The sequence below is a fragment of the Oxyura jamaicensis genome, chromosome 2, assembly GCF_011077185.1.
Source record: "Oxyura jamaicensis isolate SHBP4307 breed ruddy duck chromosome 2, BPBGC_Ojam_1.0, whole genome shotgun sequence".
Lineage (NCBI taxonomy): Eukaryota > Metazoa > Chordata > Aves > Anseriformes > Anatidae > Oxyura > Oxyura jamaicensis.
In genome coordinates, this window is record NC_048894.1 from 122,533,302 (window position 1) to 122,558,725 (window position 25,424).

Consider the following 25,424-nt stretch of genomic DNA (forward strand, 5'->3'; position numbering starts at 1 on the left):
AAACAAAGAAAAAAAACTTGGTGTAAAGCTTTTTTCATTCTCCCATTCTACTACTCCACTCCTCACAGTGGAACTGAGGTCTGAAGTGCTCACACTAAAACTTTCGAGTCGCATTGATGTCTTTATACAACTGCCAACACTAGGCATACGTTCTAGCCCCAGCACCGGGAAAGGCATCGTTCTCTTTCCAGGCCGGCCTACGCCTCGGCAGCCCCTGACAGGAAGCTATTTCAGCGCGTCCCCCTGCAGCTCGCTGTGCGCTACCACACCAGCGCTTCGCCTAAGCAGGGCGGTACTTTTTACCCTTTCTGGACGTTTTAACGAGACACAAACAACACTACCACCAGAGCCGCGAGGCAGCCGCACCGTTAAAGGGCAGGACACGTCGGCAGCGCCGTGAGGCACGGCCAAGGCGCCAGGGCAACGCCACAAAGCCTCTGGCACAAAAACCGAGCACTCAGCGCTTCCTACACCGACGCCTCCTACAATTCTGAGGAGCATCCTTCAGGCAGAGAGCGCTATGGGCTCCCCGCACCCCACAAAAACCGGACACAGCCGTCACTGCCCGCTACCCCCCGCCGCACGGGAAATGGCGGCTTCCCCGCGGCCGCGCGGTCACGTGACAGAATCCGGGGGCGGAGCCTCTCTTTTCCCAGTGCCTGCCGGGTAAGGTCGCCGCTCGGCATCTTCCAGAGGGCGTCCGATGTCCCGCCTCCCGGCGGGCGAGCCGGCCTCCTATTGGCTGAGGCAGTGCCGGGGAGGATGTGGATTGGCTGAGCGGGGGGGGGGGCGGGCGGCGAGCGCGGTGGGAGCAGCGGCTGAGGGAGGCAGCGCTGAGGCGGCGGCGGCTGAGGCGGTGAGGGCCGGGAGGGGGGGGGGAGCGTGGCCGTTGCCTGAGGCGGGCTGGGGAGTGCTCGGTGGTGCTGTGGTGGCTGCCCGGGGCCAAAAACCTCGCTGAGGAGGGTCCTGAGGGGGCTCTGAGTGGGTTTTAGTGAGGCGGAGGTATCTGAGGGGAGAGGTGGGTGAGGGCTGTGGGGGTTGGGTTGGTGTTCTTGTGGTGTCTGCGCCTTCAGCGGTGCCGCCGCGGTGCTGGGTTCTTCGGTAATTGTGGTCGTTAAGGGGTAACGCGCGGTGTGCTGGGCGGTGTTCTGTCCAACGAGGTGCCCAAAATGGGGGGTGAGGGGAGTCTGAATGCTGGTATCAGCCGTAGTGCATTGATCTGCCTGAGAGCAGCACCAGGACTTGGTCAATGTTCCCTCCTCGGGCAGGTCTAGGCCTCGGTAGCTAGTGTGAGCACAGCGCTCACAAACCGTAAGTGGAAAGGAGGTAACCCTGTCTGCTCTCTCCCTAATGCTGGAAAAAAAAAAAAAAAAAAAAAAAAAAGGGAGGTGAGCGTTAAGCCCATCGCCTCTAAAGCATCCAGTTGCACGTTGCTGAGTCAAAACAATCTTATTCGTACAGGTCACTAGCTAGCTGCTGCATGTAGGAGCTCAGAGTTGCTACTAAGAGAGATTAGGGGGAAAAACATGGGGTGTTTTGATTGCCTTCTGGAGAAATACATGCTTTTGTTAATAAAATTTGCTTTTTCTTGTTTCTCAAAGCTGTAGCAGAGGGACTGGCATTCACAGCAACAACCAGGGAGCTGGGTCTGGCAGCAGAGCGTAGGTGTGTGGTTAGGTCTGTGTGGTGTGAAACTGTAGGGCTTAGAAAAGTTGGAGCATTTCACTTATCGATACCATATCACGTAGGTAGAAGTTCTGTCGAGCAAAGGTTTTTGATCAAACCAGTGCTCAAACATGATTTTTTTCTTCTCCGTATGCAGTTCGCAAGGTGTGGTAACTTTGGTAAGATATGATAAATATGGTTTTGTCTCTTGAGGTGTGTACAACTAGGTTATATTTCTTTAAAAAAAAAGCTTTAACAACTTCTCTTGAATATATGTATTATTTCCAATTCTTGCTTTAGATTTCATGCTGGTGTTAGCTTAGATAAGCTTAGATAAGCCCTTGATGTCTGTGTAGTATCCACTGACTTTTATCTCTCTAGGCCTGTCATTCCAAACAGGTGCTTCTGAAAGTAACAGGCACTTTGTTAGTTGTGCCTCCCAGGCCAAAAGCAGAATTCTGTAACTGACAGCATGACCTCTGCCAAATGCTTACATTACTTGTAAGTGGTCCGTGTTGATTTGGGAGAGGGCCCGGTCCTTTATCAGAAGATTTTGCCTGCCTGCTTGGTTTCATGCGATATTTTTTGTTGCCTTTTATCTTTCTTCGTTAATTCTTTAATATGTGTCCTTACTGATATAACTTCGTCAGGTGAGCTTGGGTCATGTGTCAGTCATCAAGACTGAAGATATGCGTGGCCTGGTTTCCTGCTGAAGTAAGGAGGAACCTTTTTTTTTTTTTTTTTAATATAATTTTTGATGTGCTTGGTGTTTCTTTGAAACCACACTTTGGAAAAAAAGAAGTACTTGTTTATGTTGTGCATACCTTTCAATTTAGAGACCAGACCTTTCATTTTTCAGATTGTGCGCACTTGTTTATTGTTTGTATATGGCTGATCCTCTGTATCGAGTGCATTAAACCATTCTCTTTTATTTTTGTGTGGAGTTTACATGAATGAGAGAAACTTCCTTTAGTAAGAAAAATATTAATATCTTCTTTTAAAGAGAGAGAATTCATAATTTGGAAGGGACTTGAATAAATACAGCATTGGAAAATCTACAGAAATATTTCAATTTGAAAGCAGTTGCGTTTAATTTTTCCTTCTTCTCATCTTTCATGTGTGGCAATCGGTAGAGAGCCTGGCAAAGGGTTTCATTTCGTATTTGCTGACCAGTATACTTGCGTGTACAGCTTCCAGAGCCTTTGTATTTATTGCATTAACATTTTATAGTTTATAAGTGGTACTGTCTCTCAGCCTCCTAGACTGATACTTGATATGAAGGTATTGAGTGAAACCTGCAAACGTGGTTGTAGTAAGTGGGGGCTAAAGAGAGCTCCAGGAGGGGAAAGTGAACCAGGGAATTTCAGCACATTTCCATATCAGACAGAAAGTTCTTGAACGTTGTTAATTTCTGTGTAAGCAGGGTTTTATAAACAAAGAACCCATGAAATTCCCACCCTGCCTGCTCTGTGCAAAAATGTAATTCTTTGTGCTATTACTCCTCTAACCTCTGCTGGGAATCCTGCCTATGACTACTGCTTATCATTGTAATAGTTTTACTTAAGCGCGGCAGAGGTACTGCATTTCATAGCAATATTGCTGTCACTTGGGGCATTTTATTGTCATAATTGAGTTGTGGAAGCTTTAGAGGAATTAAACTGCTATTATTTTTAGTGTAGGAAGCATCAGAAGATAGAGGATAATCAAGAACATAAAGGATAAATAAAGCAAGCATGAATATTTTAAAAGAGGTGTTATTCTGGGTTACTAGATGCAATAAATGTTTAATTCCTGCTTCTGAAATTGGCACGTATGCAAAGCACGAGAGAAAAATCTGCTAATGCTTTTATTCTTGCTGTCCAGCAGTTTCATTTGGAAGGAACCCTTTCTGTACTTGGGTCACAGAGTAATTGTGAAATAATTGAGATTTTAGTGCAATATAGTTTAGAAGAAATGAGTATAAAGTTTGTCGGGGCATAATTCTGGAATGACAATCACTCTTGTAAGAATAACAAGGAGATATGCTTGGAAACATTTTCCTTTTAGATGTGCCTGTAGATGACTAATGAGCCAGTCTTTATTAAAGCGTGCTTGTCCTTAGTGTCAGTCTCCAGGAACTGGGTGGTACTCTGCGCTTTACAGATGGACCTCTGTCACTTTCTTCAACAAAAGCAAACAATGGGGCATTGACAAGATTGGGAAGCTGATGACTGTGGTTTGGGTACTTGAAGCGTTAAGGCTACAGAAGAAACAATGATTTCTAATGCAAACTGTAGATAATCAGTTTAAGTGGTTTCTGGCCAAATCACCTTCTGTTATGAAAGACTCAGCCCTCCTGGTTGGTCAGAACCCAGGTAGTCAATACATTTTCTTTACTTACTGAACAAAACATGACTAAAATGACATAAAAGAGGTGAGATTTAGATGGGATTGGGATGTTGGGAGGAAATTCTTCATGATGAGGGTGGCACTGGCACAGGTTGCCCAGAGAAGCTGTGGATGCCCCATTCCTGGAAGTGTTCAACCCAAACCATTCTGTGATCTCTCTATAGTCCCGTCCCTTGCCTTTACCAGCCCGCCCTGTGCTCTCAGTTGCTCAGCAGTACATTCTCTACTTTTTCTTTTCCTCTTTCGTTTGAATGCCTTAACACAGCCTCCATTTTTTCTTCTCTTTGATTTCCACACTACATGTTCAACAAGTCTGAATTTTGGAATGAGGCAGAGGAACTCCTTTGGAGAGGCACACTTTCAGAACAGGTTTCCCCTTTTAATACAGTTTTCTCTCTTTTATTTCACTGCATCTCTGCGGTGCCAGATATGATGCCAAATCTAATACCAGGCACACAGAAACACTTGCATTTCTCCTGCTTTAAAAATACAGCAGGTGCAGTGTGATCAAAGATACAGTCTAGCAGCTTGTCTAAGGGAAGAATTAACAGATGTCTAAAGGAAGACTAGATCAAGTAGATGGTAATGCTTCCCTAAAAGACCTTTCCAGCTTTTGGTAGTCCATGGCTTAGGGACTTCTTATTTATTACGTACTAGTGTAGCTTATGTTGGTGACTGATAGGTAGCCCATTATTTTTCCCTGTTGTTGTTTTTATAACAACTGCATTTTCCATCTAATCTTTTGGTTCACTTTTCTGTCGTTTTTTTTTTTTTTTTTTCTTTATATATATATATATTTTCTCTTAGGTTTACATTAGTTGATAGATTAGTTTTTCCTAGTTTATTCAGCAGTAAAAGAAAATGCTGTGTGTTTTTCTTTACGTGGTGATGAGAAACTAATATCAAACTCTTGTTTGTTTGTTTTTAAGCCTGTCTAAAAAAAGGTAGCTGTAAAGTTGTGCCGTTCCTGCCAAGTTTCCACAAGAAGTAGGTTATTACTAAGGAACTGTTGGGAAAAAAAATGTTTGTAATGGAAACAGTGATGATTTAAACTGCAGTGCTGTGGGCACTTTCAAACTGCCGAGCTTTTCCATCTCCCGCCTTTCAAACTTCTGAGCTAACAGTTCCTCGCTGCTCCGTTGCCTTAGTCATCCTTCTGTGTGCAATGGCTTCAGCACCACACTTGTTCATGCTACAAATATGTTGTTCAGGGTGGTTCAGCAGAGTGTTGTTTCTAGTCTGATGCACAAAACAAACGTAAACCTACATCTATGGCTCTTTTTTTTTTTTGGTGGCACACGCATCTCGATGGCATCCAAGTTATGACTGGTGCAGAACATGTTTAGAGGCAAAATACGCTATTTTCGCTAGAGGAGCAATGAAAACATCTTGATTTAAGTGAACGGTTGGATGTATAAATAGACACATTTTGAAAACTGGCCAACTTTACAAGTCACTGGAGGATTTTCAGGTCCCGCAGCTACACTATTTCCTGTCTTTTTCTTCTATTAGTCATTTTTCCACATTTCCAGACTCTCAGCTGTGGGAAAACGGAGGAAACAGCAAAGCTGTCAGGGAACTTGAAAGAGGAGAGGTGGTCTGTTTTCTGTAGTTTGTTCTTGCATGGAGAAGAGTTTCAGATAGGGGTATGGCCCTTAAATCTTGGTGTTAGTCCCTGGCTGCCATCAATCCACGGAGTTTTGTTCAAGTTGAAGTGAACAGACATTTTCCCAGCCTTTTAATCATTAACTTTGCAACAGCTCTGATTTCTTAAAAATCATCTAAAAAAATCTTTGTTACCTCTACTAGGTAATTGCTTTCTGGATGCCTGTACTTTGCAGTACTTAGAATTGTCTCTGAAAGTATCTTGTTGTCAGTAACTGTTACTAAAGCTTGTTCTTGGAATACATGGAACAATTTACTCCTTTACATGACCGCAGCACGCTTCTAAACTGTTTGTGTTTCTTGTTTCAGAAGGACTATGGAACCTCCGCAGTCCTGCAGATTTGGAAGGCTTAAATCCAGGCTTGGAAAGGCAGTTTCCAATCCAGATGATTTGCTGGCTTAAGCGCTTAATTAGGATGGCTTTTGAACAAGTTGGATTAAACATGGAATCAGTAAGTGTTTCAAACTTGATTCATTTTTTTTTCTGAAAATCAGGTGTGGAAAACACGTTATGTGTTTTAGCTTGTACACATCCACTCCAGCAGAACACTTTAAATATACTAAATTCTCATATGATTCTGCATTGCTGAAAAAATACAGAGTTCACTACTTGGACACTGAAGTACCAAGTAATGTATGCATTAAAAATATCATGTAGCTCCTTCTAGCTCCAATAATAAACTGTTTACAGTGTAAACACTGCTTTTCATGCTGGGCTTCGATGTGTATTTTGAAGCTGAAGGAAAACTTTCAACTGAATTTTGCCAATGATGTTAATTCTTAAATTTTACTACTACTTTGCTTGCATCTTGGAGATGTGCAAAGCTCCATGAAACCGGGACGACAGGAATTGTGCTATATCTGCCTCTCCTCTTCAAAATGTTACTTTACATGAGAGCAACACAGCTGTGTTACTTATTGGGGAAACAGGAATGCACGCACACAGGTCTCCGCCTGGAGGAAAGTGTATATACGGTTTTCTTTTGATGTTTAGCAGAGAGAGAGATGTCACACATCACCTACTTTATCACTGGGATCTTTAGAAGCTATTTTGAGGTGAATTATTGGCTTCACTGCAATAATCCCAATAATTTGACAATACATTTTAGTAAGCTGGAATTGCTTACCAGCTGTGCAGTATTTACCCAAGTAATTACTTCCTCCAGTGATTGTGGTAGAACCTTTTATTAATCTCGGTAATTTACAGAGAGCAAAACTAATATACGTTGTAAGTTACCCATAAAAATCAGTATTTTAGGCTTTTATTAGAATTTAAGTCTGAGATTTTATGCAGTGTAACTCTGAAAAATCAAAGCTTGAGAATGGGCTCTACTGTGGTCATTGTCAGTTTGAATAGAGGGGGAAAACTGGGTTTTTAACCTCTGTTACCCCCCATTCTCTGCTTGTATTGAGGCTGTGATAATGCAGGTACATTTCCAGATGTCAGCCTTCCTGCAGAACAGCAAAACACTGATGCAATAAGGGGTATGACTAAGTAGTGCTCTGCAGACTTGCTCTGCCAGTGCTTCAAGTCAACAAAAGTCGTGTGAACAGGGATGAGACTTACTAGCTCAGCTGAGGGGTGTGCTGACTTCATTGTCGTACCTGGTGGCACAGCTTGCATGCGGTGTTCCAAAAATATTGCAAAGCCACATCTTGATTTACCTAAACTCAGTCAAAGAAACTTCAGCGCACCAAACTACTGCTTGTTGAAAAAACCTGAAAGGCATTTGGGCGCCAAATACTTTGGGTACATGGGCCCTAGCCAGCCTCTTGGCTGTGGTCTGAGCAATCTCTAAACAAGCTTTACCACTTGTTTAAATAATGTGCTGCCTGTATGTCGCTAATAGAGCACCTAGTCTAGCCTCTTCGCTGTTAGGGAAGTACTACTGTAATTAATCAAGCCTTCCCTTGCCTAATACTATTTTTTTTCCAATGTACCGTCGCTTTGAGGCTATTGTAAACTGTCCTGCTTTTAGCAGCAGAATCTGCTGTGAATAGTGAGGCTGTGTGACTGTGGTACTGCATGTCAGTGACTTATTATTGAGGGCTCCAGGTCTACCTGCTCTTTGTTCAGATGGAAAGACACCAGTGTCACAGATCACAGATGTGAGGTCTTTGTCTGAGGAATCCAAAATGCAGTACCTGTAGAGTATTCTGTATGTTGGAAGAAATGTATCCTAACTTAACTGCATATTAAGCAAGAAAATTTGTATTTCATGTAATGAAAAACTTGAGTCTGAGTGGATGATTGGCAAAGTTGCAGCTCTGATGTGGAAATCTAGCGTAGCATATGTGCAATGCATATGTGCATTTATTTTATCAAACTTCGTACATTTGATTAAAGTCAGGGGAAGGAAAGATGCTGCAGTATAGGACTAAGCAAAATGTTTGTGTGAAGTTTTCGAAATAATATAATCTGGGGATAAATACCACGGAACATACTTTCTCCTGAATAGAACCTTTGAAATCTACAAGTAGTGATCTTTGCTTGGTATATCAAAATGATACTGAGCCGTGTGTTGTGAAACTCCCACAGCTTCCCTACACTAATCACACAGGCAATACAGCCGTGCTACATGAGGGTTGATTTCATAGTATTAGCAGCATGGATTTTATCTAAGTTTTCTGTTTGGGGCAACCTTCTAACAGGTTGTTGAGTTGGCTTGAAGCTATGAGCCTTTAAAAACTAAGGTCTGAGTAGTAGATTCATATCTACAGCCATAAGTAGACACAGTCCAAGTATTTTCAGTTACCTGACGGTGTTCTAATTGTTTATTAACCAATTAATAATTGTTTATTAGTTATAGTCTTCCCATTATTCTTTCACCTTTTTTGCTTTGTTTCTGTTGACATTCTCTCCACTGAAATCGTTCCTACTTCTGTCTCTGTTCTTTCCTTTTGTTCTGGATCATTTTGTAGTATTCTCCTAGGATTATAGTCTCATTTTATTTCATACAGCTATGGTAGACAGTAGAGCAAACATTCTTGACATTAAGTACAACAGAAATTCAGTCCCTACTGAAACAACATGGAAGAAATGTGAATTGCAGTAGAGATAGTTCAGAACCAGAAGCCAGGTGAATTGAGGTGCTATGTGCAATTTTCTCTAGTGCATGTGTATTTTATGACAGTCTCATTTTCAAACATTTCTTTTTTTCACTTTTCCTTTTTTCTACCCTTGAATTCCACAGTTACGCTTTCTAGTTTATACTAGCTATTAGGGGGTGGTTTGTTTGTTTGAAGACTGGTAGACACTGTTCCTGCGTCAGAAGAGCTCGTAACGAAAAAAAATAAACTTTGGGAAATGTAGAATTACATAACTTTATGGATTTGTCGTGATTGAGTTGCTTTTCCCTTAAAAAGAGGTGTATGACACAATGCAGATTACTCTTTATTGTCTTAAAAATGGACAAATTACGCTTTTGAAGAAACTACTAAATTTTGAATCCTTCTCTATTACTAGATTTATTGTTTTGAATTTAAACTTAATGCAAAGGCTGTCTTGAGCCTAAACAGGCATATTTTAATGACCAAAACATCTTTTTTTTTACCAAATCAAGTATAAAATGGAAGGAGTTCACTAAATGAAGTGATAGAAAATTGAGCGAATGTGTTATGTTCTCTTTCCTAGTGTGAAAGGAATAACTTACAAATCATGAATACATTTAGCACAAGTGTAGTACAGAAGGGTAATGGGAAGCTACTTCAATATGATAGAAAAATGAATCATCTAACAGCTGACTGCTTTTTTTTCTTGTTTCTAGGTACTTTGGTCAAGCAAGCCTTATGGTTCATCTCGAAGTATTGTGAGAAAAATTGGCACTAACCTCTCTCTAATACAGTGTCCAAGAGTTCAGTTTCAGGTAGGCATTCTCAACGGTTTAAAACACAAGTTTCACTACCCAGATAAAGAGATTTGCTCCTGTGTCAAAAGATTTTAAGCAATTCTACGGTTCATTTTAAAAAATTGACTAGAGTGTTCCTGAAAGCAGAATAAGATAAACCTGGCCCATTGGAGAATTCAGCTTCTGTACTGCCTAGAACACGAATCCATGTTGCTGTAACATGTAGTGAAACTTAAGACAAACATTTTTCCTAAAGAAAATGGAACTTAAAATGGCACAATAGAGTATTAAAAAGTTACTCATGGAAGAAAAATTCTTTCTTAAAAAAGTTTGGAACTTATTCCTGAAAACAGTCCTTAAAGCTAGGCTGAAGAGGCATGTGAAGATGAACAGTGTTACTTAAAAATATTTGGAAAATAAACAGCTTTATCGGAAAGTTAAAAATTAGTTCTAAGATAACATGAGTACTCTTTTGCTTTTTTTTTTTTTTTATACAAGGCTAGCATTGTGTAGGTGAAAGGGGAACATCAGTGCTCTGCAGCTTTCTGATTTGTTTGCTTCTAACTTTGACTGCGTATAGTGGGAGGGTAAAGAGCAAGGGTAAAGCTTAAGGAGGAGAAAACCCTTGCTTTTTATAACAAGTTGTTCAGGAACAGATGGAAAAATGGAAGCTGTTACACATAATCTCTTCAACTCTGAGTGTGCTGTGGATTGGGGGTGGGTATAAAGTTAGAGAAATCTTGTGTTTGAAACTCATGCTGAGAAAGGAATATTTCTGGGACTGAACAAGGGAGGGGAACAAATATGATGAATGGTGGGTGGGAATCATCACCCACACTAAGACAGGGTAATTGCTACAAAGCTAAATTTTTCACTCTTAAATTAATCTCTTTATCCTATATGGAAAGTATGAACAATATTTAAATTTGAAATTATGTTAGTAAAATCAGGTAGTTCAGACTATCATGGAAGCCTTTTTGGTGTGATAGTTAAAAAAAAAAAAACAGTCTGCATTCTCTTAGATAATTATTTTGAGAAACAATGGGGCCAAACATCTCCCAGTACTGGTGGCTTCATGAAACTTAATATATATGTATATATATATATATACACACACATTGCAGGGGAGGAATGTGTGCAGGTGGGAAGGACAACAAAATTAAATGCTGGATTGAAACTTCTGGATATATAATTAATAATAGGTATGCTAGCAGTATGGCTCTGTGTGCCTCTGCTTTGAAAGCAAGTGAAGTCCTTTTGTGGTGTATCTGATTTTCCCTTGTAAAGGCTATACAAGGGAAGATAGTGCTCATTTTTAATAATTAGCCTTCTCTCAGTACAGTTTATAAAAGGATTTAGGTACTTGCAGAGAGCTGTAAGATACATCTGGGGATTTTTTTCCGAATACTTTTAGTGTTGAAATAACAAGATAGATGTGTATCTTCATCTGAATTCTGTGTTAGAACAAATAAAAAATTGCCTTTTTTTCCTCTTAAAGAGTCAGTCAGCTTTGCTTATACTTTATGCACAGTAAGGCTAAACATTCATTTTCTATTAGATGAAAGGAAAGGATCCTAAGAACAGAAGTACGATTATCATAGTTGAGTGAATTTGAAATATTTCTGTATTGAGCCTTTAGATACATCAGAGTTTATATGGTTTATGCAAGGCTTTCTAATATATATTTTATAACTATTTATAAGCATTTAAATATATAAACTGCTGAACATGTAAAACTGTGATGCTAATGTCTATTTTTAAGTCTTTATCCATGTTAAGATTCTGTACTGAAATTCAATGCCAGTCTTGATCATTTTTATGCTGCTGCAACTGATGCTTTCCTATAGCTGTCTCTTCCTTTTTCTTTCTTGCCAGCTTTAGCTATATTATGAAAGGACCATGCACTGAACCTTGCTGTAAGTCACTTTATGAAAAAACAAAGCAAACCATACTTGCCTCATCTCAGGGTGCATGCATATCATCAGTGTTTCTAACTTTAAGAATAAGCTGTCTGTAGGCTTTCATTTTCTTTTTGTTAAATGGATAAGAGATATTGAAAGGATATCTCTTATATTTGTTTGTTTCTCCTAGCATTCTTTTGTTCTGCTAGTCTAATAAGCAGAGTAATAGCCTAATATTCTGATTTTTGAGGTCTGCAGCTGTTGTAGTACCTCTCTCTGGGCCTTGCCGTAGTCAATATTTGAATTAACTGCTACATGCAGTGGTGGCAGAACTTACCTTACCTACTCTCTATAGCAGGAAAAAATGGAAATGGTTCATAATGCTCTTTTGTCTGTCATTATTTTAGGTTTATCTGTGGTCTTTAGGAGAAAAAAAATAGTTAAACATCAATATAGCCTAGGTAGATCTAAACAAATCTACAAAATACTCAGAAGATAGGAGCCTTCCTCTCCCTGAGTTACCAATTCAGTGTCCCCTGAGTACAGCACCTCTGTTTTAGTCCTGTGCTGCTCCTGTTTGTCTGACACAGACCTGGTAACTGAATACAGGTCTCCTAAGGAATTGGCTTGAATCAAACATGGCAAACATCAGAATTTGAAAAATCATAGTATGTTTGTCTTATTTGAAGAAGTATTTCCAAATTTTTAATACCTAAATCTATTAGTAATTTGAAATTAGAGTTTTTATTCTATTCTTAAATGTATACAAATATTTGTTCTGCTTTCTATTTCCTGGAGCAAACAAAAAAATAGAGATCCTGCTTTGACATCAGCTAAAACAGAACAGTGAGTGTTCTGATTTCCAGAAATTCTTTCAGAAATGGATCTGAAAGCCACAGGTGCATGCACACGTGTAAGTGTGAAGCATACACGCCTACTAAAATAGGAAAAAAAAAAAATATGTTAAGGAAGAATTTGGGGCAACAACTCTGTATTTCTTGGAAAAGCAGGCTACTTCCCCTCCTTCTCCACCTCTGCTTTCAGCTCTCTGTTCCCCGTTTCTGGTGCTGGGAGAGCAGTTGTCCAAGTGTTCTTCAGCCAAGGTTGGCTGCAGGAATAGGGTATTCAGCAGAGCTGTTGAAACATCATTCTACAGACAAGCAAAGGTTTTAAGAGATGGGTGTTGGCTTTTAACCTCTAAATTCAATTAAAAATCCTGCCTCAACTTGAAATTCAAAATCCACTGCTGTGGAAGGCCTTGTCATTTATAGGGATAGAGAAAAGAAACATCTGTATATGGGTAACAAGCAGATTCTGTTTACATATAAATACGAATAAAAAAGTAAGACGAAACTTGCATCACAATATAACAGAAGGCTTACTACGAAATGTTGGATTAGAACTTATTTATCTCACAGAGCAGGAAACCTGGCAATGGGAAATGCATTCCTTACTGTTGATTTATAAGATGATTTTTGATGCAAGTGCCTTTATTTAAATACACCTTCAATCTTTTCACGGAAATAGTTCCTCACATGACCACTGCCATCAGGAAAATGTGTATCACCTGCAAGAACTGGCTGACATGCTACAGATGCTTTTAATTGCCACCAACATTAATACAGCTGCTGTGGTCATGAACATTTCTTTTTTTATTTGAAACAGCAACAGCAAAACAAGGAAACCTCAAACAATGGAAATCCTAACGTGCAATATAGTATTCTCTAGACTGTTTTAAAGTGAGGCAGACTGTGATGGTATTAGGCACAACTGTTAATGTGAAAAACATATTACCATCTGTGCTGATGCTACCTGGAAAAAACCCTGTTGTTTCCAAATGATTTGATGATGCCAATATACACTCCTGGGAGCTGTGAGAAAGGCTCACACACAAGTTGCAAGAGTATGAGGTGAAGATGAGTAATCTCAATTTCCAAAGCTGTTTGTAACAACTCCTGGGGGAAGGAAAAAAAAAGAACTGCAACACACAAACAACAACAAAAATTAAAATAATAAAAAACAACACAATTTCTGTCTCCCTGGAACTTGTGTAGCAAAGGCTACAACTGAACTACCTGTGAATGTTCATCATAAATGGTTTTACTTAATCAAGACCACAGTCCTACTATGCTAGGTCTGCTACAAATTCAGGGTACTGCGACTATTCCATAGTTGCTGCTCTGTTACAGCTTCCTCTTAGAGAGGTGAGTTGCCTTGAAAATTGACTTAAGCACTAGCAGGACAGATCAAAACTATCCTTAAGAGATTATTATATCATACCACCATCTTATTGCCAGCTTCTTGGCCACAACGAGGTAGCACGTAAACAGCTGCAACAATTCATGCGCAAATTTGGCATGTGGATTACATCTAGTGCAAGCAAAAGAGGTGGCATAGATGCACTGGACATAACTGAAGACAGCAAACTGAGCAGAGGAAATTACTGAAAGGTATTTCAGTAGCTTTTATTTGCTAAGGTACTGAGCCCAGGCTGATCAGTAGTCCAGTGACTGAGTACACATGCCCTTGTCTAACCTGGGGAAGCAGCCAATGTTTCAAAGTAGATTTGAAACCACTTTGTGTAGCTGTGTTACGGAACACATATTGATGGTCCAAACAATTTTTCAAATCTTCATTCAGGTCTGACACTTAGCTGCAAATGTAAGAAAGGTCCCAGTCTCTTGAGCCTTGTTCACCCTTGGCTTCAAAAAAGCTGGTGACAGAACTGTGCTGAAAAATAGTCTGTTTGGCATGCTATAAATGAGGTTTTTAGCAAATAGCGTAGTCGTTTCCATTACGATTTCATCTTACCTCTCACTGAAAGTCTGTGTGATGATGGAGCTAGTAGGAGTGACTTGTTTCCTCTATAATGTTTATGCCCTAACTCTTGTACAGAAATTCTGCAAGTTGAAGGGAAACACACTTCAACAGAATTTCCCTTTCATAATAATACTACATCAGAGTAAAAGTTTAAGAGGTAAGAGTAGTAATTATTGTCTCTTCTAACTATTGATAATGAATATAATTAAAACATTATTTGAGATAATACAGCAAACAATTTAAGAATGTTGATGCTTGGTTGTCATTAAGGTAACAATTTGCTTTGGATTCTTAGTGTTAGTGTCATGTGAGAGTGTGTATAGCTAGCCACTGACATATAGTTACTCAGTGAAAGGTGTTCTGGACCAAGCCCAGGACAGTAACAAGTGTAGTAAGTAAGTTAGTTGTGTTTTGTGCATGTATGTGTTAATAGTAATGTGCAGCCTCACTAAAAGCCTTGGGTAAAATAACAGTGAAATGGATGGGGAATCATGACTCTAAAACCTTCAATTTTGTCTTTAAAATCTAGCTTACTTCTCATGGCACAGAAGGAAACCATCCTCATCACTTTAGAGAAGATGCAGTGGCCTCCTTTGCAGATGTGAGATGGGTTGCTCAAGAGGAAGGTGAAGTCTCTACGAGGCTCAGGTATGCTCCTCAGATCTTCTCCTTCAAGGTAGAAGTCAAGGAAAAAAAAAAATCTGTCCACTGAAAATATACTGTGCATTACAGTTAACAGAGAGCACTTGTGCGCTGGGAAGAGTGGTAGAAGAGGTAGGGACTGGAAAAGAATGAGTAGAGATGAGACTAGCAGGATTGTGAATGAAAGGCTGGTTTGAGAAGATGCAGGAGTTTGGCTTCCTACGAGGAAGATTGTGGCTTTTGTTTACCTATTTATTGCAAAGAATTAGAGTGTGACAGCTTCACACAACCTCGTCCCCACAAAAAGGTCTACTGTGGCATGGCATGATTGCCAGCACTGATTCTTCTCCAGTTCTCCAGAGGCTTTCATTAGCATGGGGCAGTGTTTTGTAGGCCTCCTCATTAACAGCAGCGGTCCTTCTGACAATCTGCTAACTGTCACATCATTTTTCACCTTTCTCAATAAGACTCTGCATTCTGTAGCAGACAATTAAAAAATTATGACATATTTTGTGTTTAATCTATATAATGAGAACTGGTGGGGAAGTACGTCGAGCGCCTGTGTCCAGAATCACAGCGCAGGTACCGTCGTGTTGGACCATGAGCGCTACATGGCGCGGTAGCTGCATGAAGCAGTTGGCTGAAGTGATGAGGAACTGTATTGTAGCCTACCCAAACTGCTGCTCAGGCTAGCCTGAAACAAAGGCATGGTTCTGTAGTGCAGAGGAAGTTTTTCTTCCAGCTGACCTTCCAGAGAAAGGCACAGATAGAGATTGCTGGAGGATACATTGTTAATTTGAAGGCACAAAACAGATGAGTGAAGACCTAGATGCCCTCCAACAACTTGCCACTTTGCGTGATATCCTGGTGCTGCGACGTTAGTTTCACAAACTCAGAGGGGAGTCACAGAAATCAAGGCTTGTTGGAGAAAAACTGTACATAAAGTGTCTTTGATACAAAGAAAATGAAGCAGCCGGTACTACTGTTGTTGGCACAGAAATGTTTTGTTTAAGGATTTCACTGTAAAGCTATTAAGTCTAATGGAGACAAGAGGGAGAACAGCTCTTTGTTGCTTCAGAGAACCTGTTACGAAAGACCTAAGACTGGTGCGTTTGCTGAAATGCCTGCATTGTGTGAAGGGGGAGGAGGGGATAGTTAGAGTGGGGTGGGACTAAAATAATCCTGCAGATAAATAGTGACCTTAGGGCAAACAGCTGGTAATGCAGCGTTGTAGGTGGACTACTTAGCAGATAGGAATATTTCAGTATGTACTGGTTATTACATCCATGCACGGTGTTCTGTAGTGGAGCATACACTGAGTGTTTTCCGTGCATTTGAAATTCTGCTTCAGTTTCAAGGAGATCCCATAGGTGTTACTGTTAAAATATGGATTCAGGATAATTCCACAGTCTTGCAGACTTTTTTTTTTCTGTGAATGCAGTTTTATAAATGAAGCAACTAAAGGACAAGTCATATTTCTCCTACCCCCCGTCAGAGCAGTAGTGACAACTCAGGCATAATATTTTTCTACAGCATTAAATTCCACTGAGGAAATTTGCTTAAAATGCCTTTGCTGCTCAGAGCTGAAAATACCCTTTCTGTTCAGCTGTTCTGCTCCTTTTAAGAGTCTGTAGGAGGTATGTTTTAAAGAGAGAAGTGACTGCTGGCCCCTTCCACTTTATTTTTTAGGGAGTGCAGAGAGATGGCTGCTGTAGGAAGCATCCTGCGATAGTTTCTGTTGCTTTCTATGCCTGTGGAGATAGCACCACCTAAATTTTAACATCCTTCATAATATTCAGCTGTGCTTAACCAAGTTTTGCAAGTTGTGCTGATGCTTTCTGTCAGCGTTGTAAAAGATTCAGTTGTGCATCTAAGACCACATTGAGGTGGCCATAGCACAGGGCTTGTTCTAGCCTCAGAGCTTAGCTCTTGTCGTAAGTGTAGCACCACTGCAGATCTAACGGGATGCCCACCCAGAGCAGCTCAGCCCATACACCCAGAGCGACAGGGCTCTGAAGCTGTGTTTAGCCTAGAGCCGTTCCACACATTTTGAAAAGGCGTATCCCCAGACACCATTCCTATTCTCACATTTAAATAAATGAGGGAATCCTGACCTGCCGGAGAAGTTTCAGGAACGAGGTAAGAGTTAAGTGTGTAACCATAATCAGCAGTTATAAAGTATTCCTGTTTATATTAATGTATTATCATTAATCCTTATCAGTTCTACCTGAGGTAAACTGTTCTAAATGTTGGTGTCTTCTGTAAGTATAACCTGTTGTTAGCTGCAGATGCACGATAATCCTTCAGTGTTTAACATAGCCTCAGATTTAGTGGGTAGTAAAAGAAAGCAGCAGAGTTGTGTTTCCTTGCTCTTCTGAGAGAGAGAAGGGAAGCTTCTAGACTCTTTAAAATTGTATGAAGTTTGAAGTTTTATTCTCTATAGCTTTATTTATCGTTAGAAACTTTGACATAAGGTCCCTTCCTATTTACTGGTAAGCAGTCTAAGCATCACCGCTAAACTGTTCCCTGTGTTCCATTCTCCCACCACTAAAATGGAGGGCTGGAGAAGTCCAGGAACAGTACAAAATATGCCATGGAAATAAGAAACTCTTCCTCCTTCAAAGGAATCAGCTACAAATGAATTTTTATGAGGAAAAAAATGGTAGCATTTGGGCAAAAAGATGTTTTAAATCTTAATTTCAACAAAAATAAAACACGCATGAGGCAGAGAAGGATTGAGGGCAGGAGGGAACAAATTCCTTTTTCTCTGGAAATTAAGGATTCCATACAAAGTTGGCAAGGCACAAGGAGAAGAAATACCAGCCAGTGATGCAAACAGAAAGGACGTGAAGTTCTTACTCGCTTTGAGGTGTTTTGGGGGAAGTGATTTGTATGAAGACAACTTTGAAGTCACTCCTTTAACTTCTTCTCCTGTTCTGTATGTAACATTGCTTTTGTTTCTATCTATTAGAAAGCCTTTTGAAAAAACAATCATTTGCTATTTTTGTTACAGGTCAGAAGTTTGGTCAAAAACGGCCCAGCCCCTTCCAGGTGAAGTACATCAGCGTGGAAGGTCCCCGTCCAACCAGGGATCCTCACCGAGCCTGGTAGAAGACGAACCAGCATCCAGGAGCACAGCGACTGCAAATGAAGAAGCTCTGCAGAAGATCAGTGCTCTAGAAAATGAACTAGCCTCTTTGAGAGCACAGATAGCCAAAATTGTAATCTTACAAGAACAACAGAATCTGTCCGCAGGTATAAAATTTGCTGTAATCTTAGCACAAACAAGTTAATGCATTTGTCCTTTCTATGTTCAGTACAGTGCTAGTTCATCTTTGTGATATACTACACTTCTCCACGCTGTTTTGGTTAGTTTGATAGACAGACGTAGCATACAAACCAAGGAATACAGAATAGTTCTCGAAGACAAGAGACCTGTCAGATTTTCTGTATTTTCTAATATTCTAGAAATCTTTACGTTTCTGTAAAAGCACGCCAGAACTCTGAATCTATGGATAAGTACAGAATATTAACGGCTTTCAGAGCAAAGCTCGTGATAAACGTGATGGAATAAAGCAAGCTACAAGAGCGTAACTTAACTACTAGCCCCTAAATCATCCCACCTGCTAGTGAAATTCATTCTCTCATATCCTGATGTAATCATGTAAGATGCTAGTTACACTTCGGGGATATGTAGCACATATCTCAAACTCATAAAATAAATGGCAGAAAAGATGAAATTGTTTTCTGTAGTGATCTCTGGGATCAAGCATGGTCATATGGAACCAGAAGCAGTGCACTGTTTCCTGTAGTAAGCAGAGTAACATTCCTTTTTGTAAGTTTCTTCCCCCTCTTTCCCCCCTCTCTGACTACCATCCCTCCAGTTCTAAGTGTGTGATCTGCAAGGATTAGTGGAGCTTGCCCTTGTTGATTGGAGGTAATAGCCATTCAGTTTTCATCAGTTCCTGCAATCACTTAGGGATACATTGTTTTGTCCACGTATGAAATAATACTCTGATTCAGATGTTTTTTTTTCTGTGAACCAATAGCAGTTACTTTTTATTTCCTCAACTATTCAAATGCAAAACCGTAAAACAGTTTTAAGGATCACTTGGTTTCATCCTTCAAGTGTAGCTACTTGACAAAAATCCCACCATAATGTACTTTTCCTCATTCTCCCTTTTCCTTTATGTATTAGGAAACTTGAATTTTGATGTGATTTTATCATCTTTACCTCCCTCTTCTGGTAGAATATGGTAATGATTGTGTATGAATATGTATATGCAGAGTAGACTCCTGTATTATTTACATACCTATTTATACAGGCTTTATACTCTAAGCCTCAGAACTCTGACTTGGTGTGGTCTTGGTGATTTCTTTAAAGGGGCATGTGAACAGAGGTTTCTTCATTTATTTACTGCTATAACACTTTTTACCAGAACAGCACAGGAAATTGCAATTCAGGATAATCTGAAGAATCTCTTCAAACATGATTAGCTGTCCACCTCAAAGAGTCGGAATAAGATGGAATTTAGGCACTAGTTAAACTCTCTAATTTACACTTTAAAATCTTATATGGTAACTCCTTTATTTGTGAAATGTTGGAAGAACCATTGCTCACGTGACAGACTGGCTATGACTTCCAGCTCAGCACTTGCCTCTCAGAAGAAAGCGAAATGCTGATAATGTTAAAATCAGGATTTAATTAAAAGACATCCTGACATCCATCCCCCTGCAGTAAAAGCACAAATGTATCCAGAATTTGAACTGGAAATCCAATGAACCCCTCCTTCAGGAGGATTTTTATATGCCTTTTCAGACATGCCTACTTACCTGGTTTAGGATTGAAGAAGTTACGTGATAACCTAAAGAAAGCAGAGAGGAAGCAATCAAAGCTATTTTAGTCGTGTTCTCACCTGAGCACTTGTGACGTATAAAGGTATTTATAACTAAACTGACACAGAATGCATGTTTTATTTGTAGTTGGGTTGAGTCCAGTTGCTTCAGCTGCTGTCCCTGGAGCACCACCGCCACCTCCTCCCCCTCCTCCCCCTCCTCCACCACCACCACTCCCTCCCCCGGGCCTGCAACGGAGCGTGTCTGCAATTGAGCTCATTAAAGAACGGAAAAACAAAAAAAATTCTGGACAGATTCCAATAGAAAATGGGCCAAAGAAGTCTGAGATACCAAACATGCTAGAAATCCTCAAGGACATGAACAGCGTGAAGCTACGGTCGGTGAAAAGGTAAGACGTTTATTTATGTTTGTTACCTTGTGCATTAATGATTTGTTTTTATGACTCAGAACTACTTCAGGTTAAAACAGGTGGTGATGGAGCAAGAATGCAAAAGCATTCACAACTTCTACAGCTTTGTTTTGGACTATGCTAAAGTTTCTTGTTGACTTCTCCAGATCACCAGAAGATACAAAAGCCAAAGTAGCTGACCCCACAGATCCTGCTGCATTAATAGCAGAAGCACTCAAAAAGAAATTTGCCTATCGATACCGAAGTGATAGCCAAAGTGAAACTGAAAAAGTGATTCCAAAGACTGAAACAAAGACAAAGACTGACGTAGTGCTGGTGAGTATTGTGGTTCTCACTGAACACATGCTTGGACTAAATGATAATTGCCTGGTAAGCCAGAGTAAATCTTCCTGGCAACAGATGCAAATACCTGCATCCCTGTGCACAAAGCCCTATGAAGTACTATTGACACACTAGGATTTGTGGCAGTCGTGTTCTGTTTTTAGTATCTGTTCTCAAGATTGCGTCCTGTTTTGGCTTGAGGTGTAAAAAGCCCTACTAGAGTTTTCTTTTTCAAACAAAAACCTCCCGCGTTGCTATGAGAATGTGATATTCTTAACCATTCAGATAGCGCATGTGCAATTCTGAAGCAAGATCCTGAAACATCAACCGTTCCTAGGGACGCAGAAAGCAAATTGTTCAGAATGCCTGCTGGATCGTGTTGTAGGGAGTTTCTTCTAATAATTGGCATAAGCCGAGTTAATAAAGCTTCTTTACAGCGCAGGAATGTTAAATTATTTGTAAAATCTGTCATAGTACAATGGCTGCTAGTGTATTTCAGATTGATTTGAAATTCAAGTAAGGGCTTTTTAAGCAGTGAATGTTCAAGATCCGAGTTTCCAGCAGCATACACTTAGAAAAGAGGCTACTGTAAGATCAGTCTTGTTAGTAAGCAGTCCTTGAAGCCTTGTGCTATAGGATCAGAACAGAAAAGTAGAGAGACTTTTCCCTTTGTGAGTTTAGAAAAAAATGCACATAAAATCCAAAATTTAAAACAACCAGAAGAGTTGGCTGTACTCTGAATTTACTTTTTAGGAAAATAAGCTTTCCAAGCCACAAATCTCAGGATTTCTGAGTACTTCAGCTTATTAATGTTGACTTACTTGCCTTCTGGTTTAGACCTTTAAATGGTATTTCTGTAATATTCAGGCTGTTCACAACTACAAGGCTGTATATTTCCCCCAAATCAATCACTTGTTTCTAGCAGCAGAGGCTTTAAGAAGAGTTGGCAATGTTTTGTTTGTACAGGAGCTTTTCACAAATTTTGTTTTGAAATTTGAAGTCCATCTTTTGAGACAAAGGATCGTTAAATCCTCAAAAACTAAGAGAACTGAAGCTTTTAATTTATTAAATGAGAAAATGTTGATGCGTAAGGAGCTAATAAATATCTGTCATCAGTTATTTATCAGTATGTAACTTCTTTGCCAAATCAGACCTTTTATGCTTTACAAAGACTTGCACAAAAACCCAGGACAAAGAACAGGAATAATCGTAAGAAACTCCTGCTGGAGCACTTGGTTGTCAACTTCTAAAGATAACAGCATCAATCTTCGTATCTTGCTGTGGTAGAGTGAAGGATCTCTAGTCAGAGCTTCCCCAGCAGATGGTTAGCTGCCTAATCTGAGTGATTGCAGCTGATTGCTGACATGTTTCCCTTTACTGTGTGGCTACAACGTGGGTAAAATCTACATGAAGAGAAGCAAGTTGATAAAGGAAATTCTGCTCAGGTTCTAGTTTTACTTACAGCTTGGTTGGATGGATCAGCTAGGTCTTTGAAAGCAATCTGAATGTGTTTCTGGTTTCCTTCTCAGTTTGGACCGCACATGCTGAAGTCTACAGGAAAAATGAAGACTTTAATTGAAAAATCTTAACGTACTGAGATCGCTACATGAAAGACTGTTGAGCTGTTTTGTCCGAAATCTCTGACGTTGCAAATAGCACTAGTACCGAGTGGTCTCGTACAACGCGGAAAAACCTAATGTGAAAACGCTGAATTGAGGAACTAAGCATTGCGTTTGAGGTGCGTTTGTATGTGATTTATCAAGGGGAGGAAGTTTGACCATTGTACTCAGGTATTAATTTTGTATCCAAACCTGGCTTTCTACTCAGACTTACCGGGTGGTTTTAGTTCATTAACACTAATTTATCTCTACAACATTCTTTGTGCGTAACTGACCACCTTAAAACATTGTGTACATGTTAATAACGACAGCAATACACCCTTAAGTTAATCAGTCGTTTGAGCTCCACTGATGACTTGCACTACAAAGTTTAGTTTGGTACTGAATTTTTCGTGTAAAAGTGTTTCTTTTAAACTCAGTTTTAGCAAATTTTTAGCCCAAATTAAAACTGAACACGTTCTGCTTCATACTGAAACAAAGTCAAAACATAAGCCTGCTGCAAAGGTCACCCGGTATGAGATATTTTAAATAGTAGCACATTCTTGGTGTTTTGTGGATTTTTTTTTCCCCAAAAAATGAGTTTGTGAGCTTGCAGAGGTAAGACAGCAAAACAGACCTGTATCATCTTGTGGCCAACAAGAGCGCATGAAGAGCGAATCATGCTGAGGGAGCCTCTGTGACTAGTTAGTGCAATGCATTTCAAATAACCAGTAGATAGCAGCAGAGTAAAACGATTACAATTAGTGTCAGAGTATGTGTTAACTATTGCAGGAGTGATGTAAAGGAAAAAAAGGTACAAAGTACTGTGGGGTGCAAGTTGCCAAAAGCATATCGCTCATCTCAGCTGTGCTACGAGATGCTCATCGATACCTTTTTATTCCCAGTGGCCTTTGGGTCCCTGGATAGGATTTTAGTAGGTGGGGACTGCATAAGCCCTCACGGTCCTATTCGCAGGGAAGCGATAGTAGGAGCAGTTGCCCATTATCTGTTTTCCCGGGGAGGTTCTTTGGGGATTTCCCAGAGCAGCTACTTGCTGCCAGACCTGTACGGAGCCCCTTCACTGACCAACCAACCCCTGAGCTCAGGCCTCTATCCACAAATGTCAGGGGCTCAAACTAAAAAAAAAAAAAAAAAATCCAGATTGGAGAAAGCTGCTCAGCACCCAGAGCACTGTAACTCAGCTGCACCCCCAGGTGAAGCCAAGGTTTGCTCTGACTGTGGATAAACTTAGAAAAGCCAAGTCTGGCTCGTTCATGCTCTAAGTTTATCTGGCTACTGGAACTTGTACAAGTGCCTTTTAGAGCTGCTGTTTTCTAGGAAAAGAAAAATGCAGCGTGTTTTACGTAGAGACGGCTGAATGGCTCCAGTTAGGTTACTGAAGATGACTAAAGCTTTGCTGCTTATAACTGGAATGTAGATTGTATGATCAAGGAAGATGTTTTCTGGTGTGAAACTTGAAATGGTGTTAATATGTACACAATATAAATTCCTTTCAAAATGCTTGGCCATCAGTTTTACTGATAGGCCGTTAAATCTTCATGTTCTTTTAAATGCCTATAAAACACTTTTTTGAAAGATACTTTTGGGCTCCAGTTTTGTATTTAATGCTCTATATTGCCACTATGTAAAATTAAAAGCATTTAAAATAAACACCGTGTATGTGATTGATTTACGGTACTCTACAAATGAAGTCAGCCACAACAAAGTGTAGTGCACATTCTGTTACAGTGACCGTAAACGTATTCACAGCGTGCATCCCTTTCCTGACTGAAGGACTCACCTTGCTGTGCAGCAGTAAGAACAGTAGAATTAGTCCTTGCATTGACTCTGCTGTGCTGTTGTATTCACATAAATGATCAGAGAGCACAAGAATTTTATGTTTCCCCAGAAACTTAACAGGAAGATACTCAAACCCTCCTTGGACACAAACACTTCCCCTCCCAGTCCCAGCTGGTGAAAGTGTTACCACCAGCTTCATCTGAACTCTCTCAGTTACAATAATGGAACTCAGCCCAGTTAATCATTAGCTGTAAAGGTCGGGATATCAACTGGCCTATTAAACTTGCCTATAAAGAGAGAAAAACCCGCACTAAAACCTTTCCAGTCTGGAAGGTCAATCTGAGGCAGAGGTGTTCAGTACCCAGGAAAACCAGAAACATGGCACGTGGCGAAGACATGACATAAAGCCACTGTAACAGAAATACTGTACAAGAAAAAATAATCACAAAGCTGTCATCAAATAATTTATTTTATGCTTTTCTGTACCTTACTTTGTATCTTTCTACTTGAAATCTTTTATATACACATGTCACTGCTGACAGAAAAACCTCCCAAAACACAAGTACTCAAACTGAGGACATTCACACAGACACCTCAGACATAAGCTAAGGGCCGTATCTGTCTCCGTGTTAGCAAATAGCACAGCCCAACAGCAGCAGGTTCACAGATTAAAACCAATTATGATGGGAAGCTGACATCCATCCCGTAACACATTTCAGGACTCGCATGGGCTGTGACTGGCTGTTAGCAGTTGCAACGCGTTAAGTACACTCCTGGCATATTAATGCTCTCGGTTTGTGCACAGAACAATTAAGCTGCAGGAATGCTGACATCCAACGTAGATTTTTAGAAGGAAATTCTAGACAGTACTTTCAAGAAAAAGAGACATTTTTGTTTTAATTCAGTGAAGTGTCAGAGCTTCCATACACATTAACAAAATGGGATTAGAAGCAGTCTTTCCAAATCCAATACTGTAAGAAAAACCAGAAGCCCCTCCCTAGGAAAGCCGGCATAGAACAAAATTACTCACATTTTACTCCAGGATTCTGACAAGTTGTACTGGTCCCTATCAGAACAATAAGACTGCAAAATGTTGAAGAACCGCAGGTTGTTTATAAATATTCTATGTAAGTATTGCTATACATGTATTTCTAAGTTCATTAATTTTCATTTCCATTAAAAATTCTTAGTAAAATACAAGTATCCTGCAACAATTAGCAAAGTTCAAAGACAGCGCCTCAAGGGCGATATAAACTGAGTCACATTTCAGAAAATGTGAGAATCAGGAGACATCAGATTCTGATTTTAATGGTTGTTTCAAAAGTATCTGCAGGCTCAGAACAGGTTTTATTCAAAAAAACAGAGAAATCGGTACTTTACCACCCTGTAAATCTATACAGACTGTAAGGAAGCTGCGCTGCAATCTCTCCACGGTGAACTACTCAAACACACAGCTACCTCCTCTTTGTTCTGGCAGCTCTGAAGAACTCTGGCAAAAGTATCACCACCC

General features: G+C 40.1%; 1 protein-coding gene across 2 annotated transcripts; it reads left to right on the forward strand.

Moving 5' to 3' along the window:
- Window positions 1-724: 724 nt before the first annotated feature.
- MTFR1 (mitochondrial fission regulator 1) lies at window positions 725-23,785 on the forward strand. Of its 2 annotated transcripts, none has more exons than XM_035318279.1 (8): window positions 725-856; window positions 6,028-6,170; window positions 9,486-9,584; window positions 14,817-14,935; window positions 17,943-18,184; window positions 19,913-20,174; window positions 20,342-20,510; window positions 22,046-23,785. In XM_035318279.1, the coding sequence occupies exons 2-8, from the start codon at window positions 6,105-6,107 to the stop codon at window positions 22,103-22,105; spliced, it is 1,017 nt and encodes a 338-aa protein (XP_035174170.1). In that variant the 5' UTR covers window positions 725-856; window positions 6,028-6,104; the 3' UTR covers window positions 22,106-23,785. The 2 variants fall into 2 exon arrangements, with proteins under 2 accessions (XP_035174170.1, XP_035174171.1); XM_035318280.1 differs by lacking the exon at window positions 725-856 and adding an exon at window positions 1,821-1,878.
- The last annotated feature ends 1,639 nt before the right edge of the window (window positions 23,786-25,424 follow it).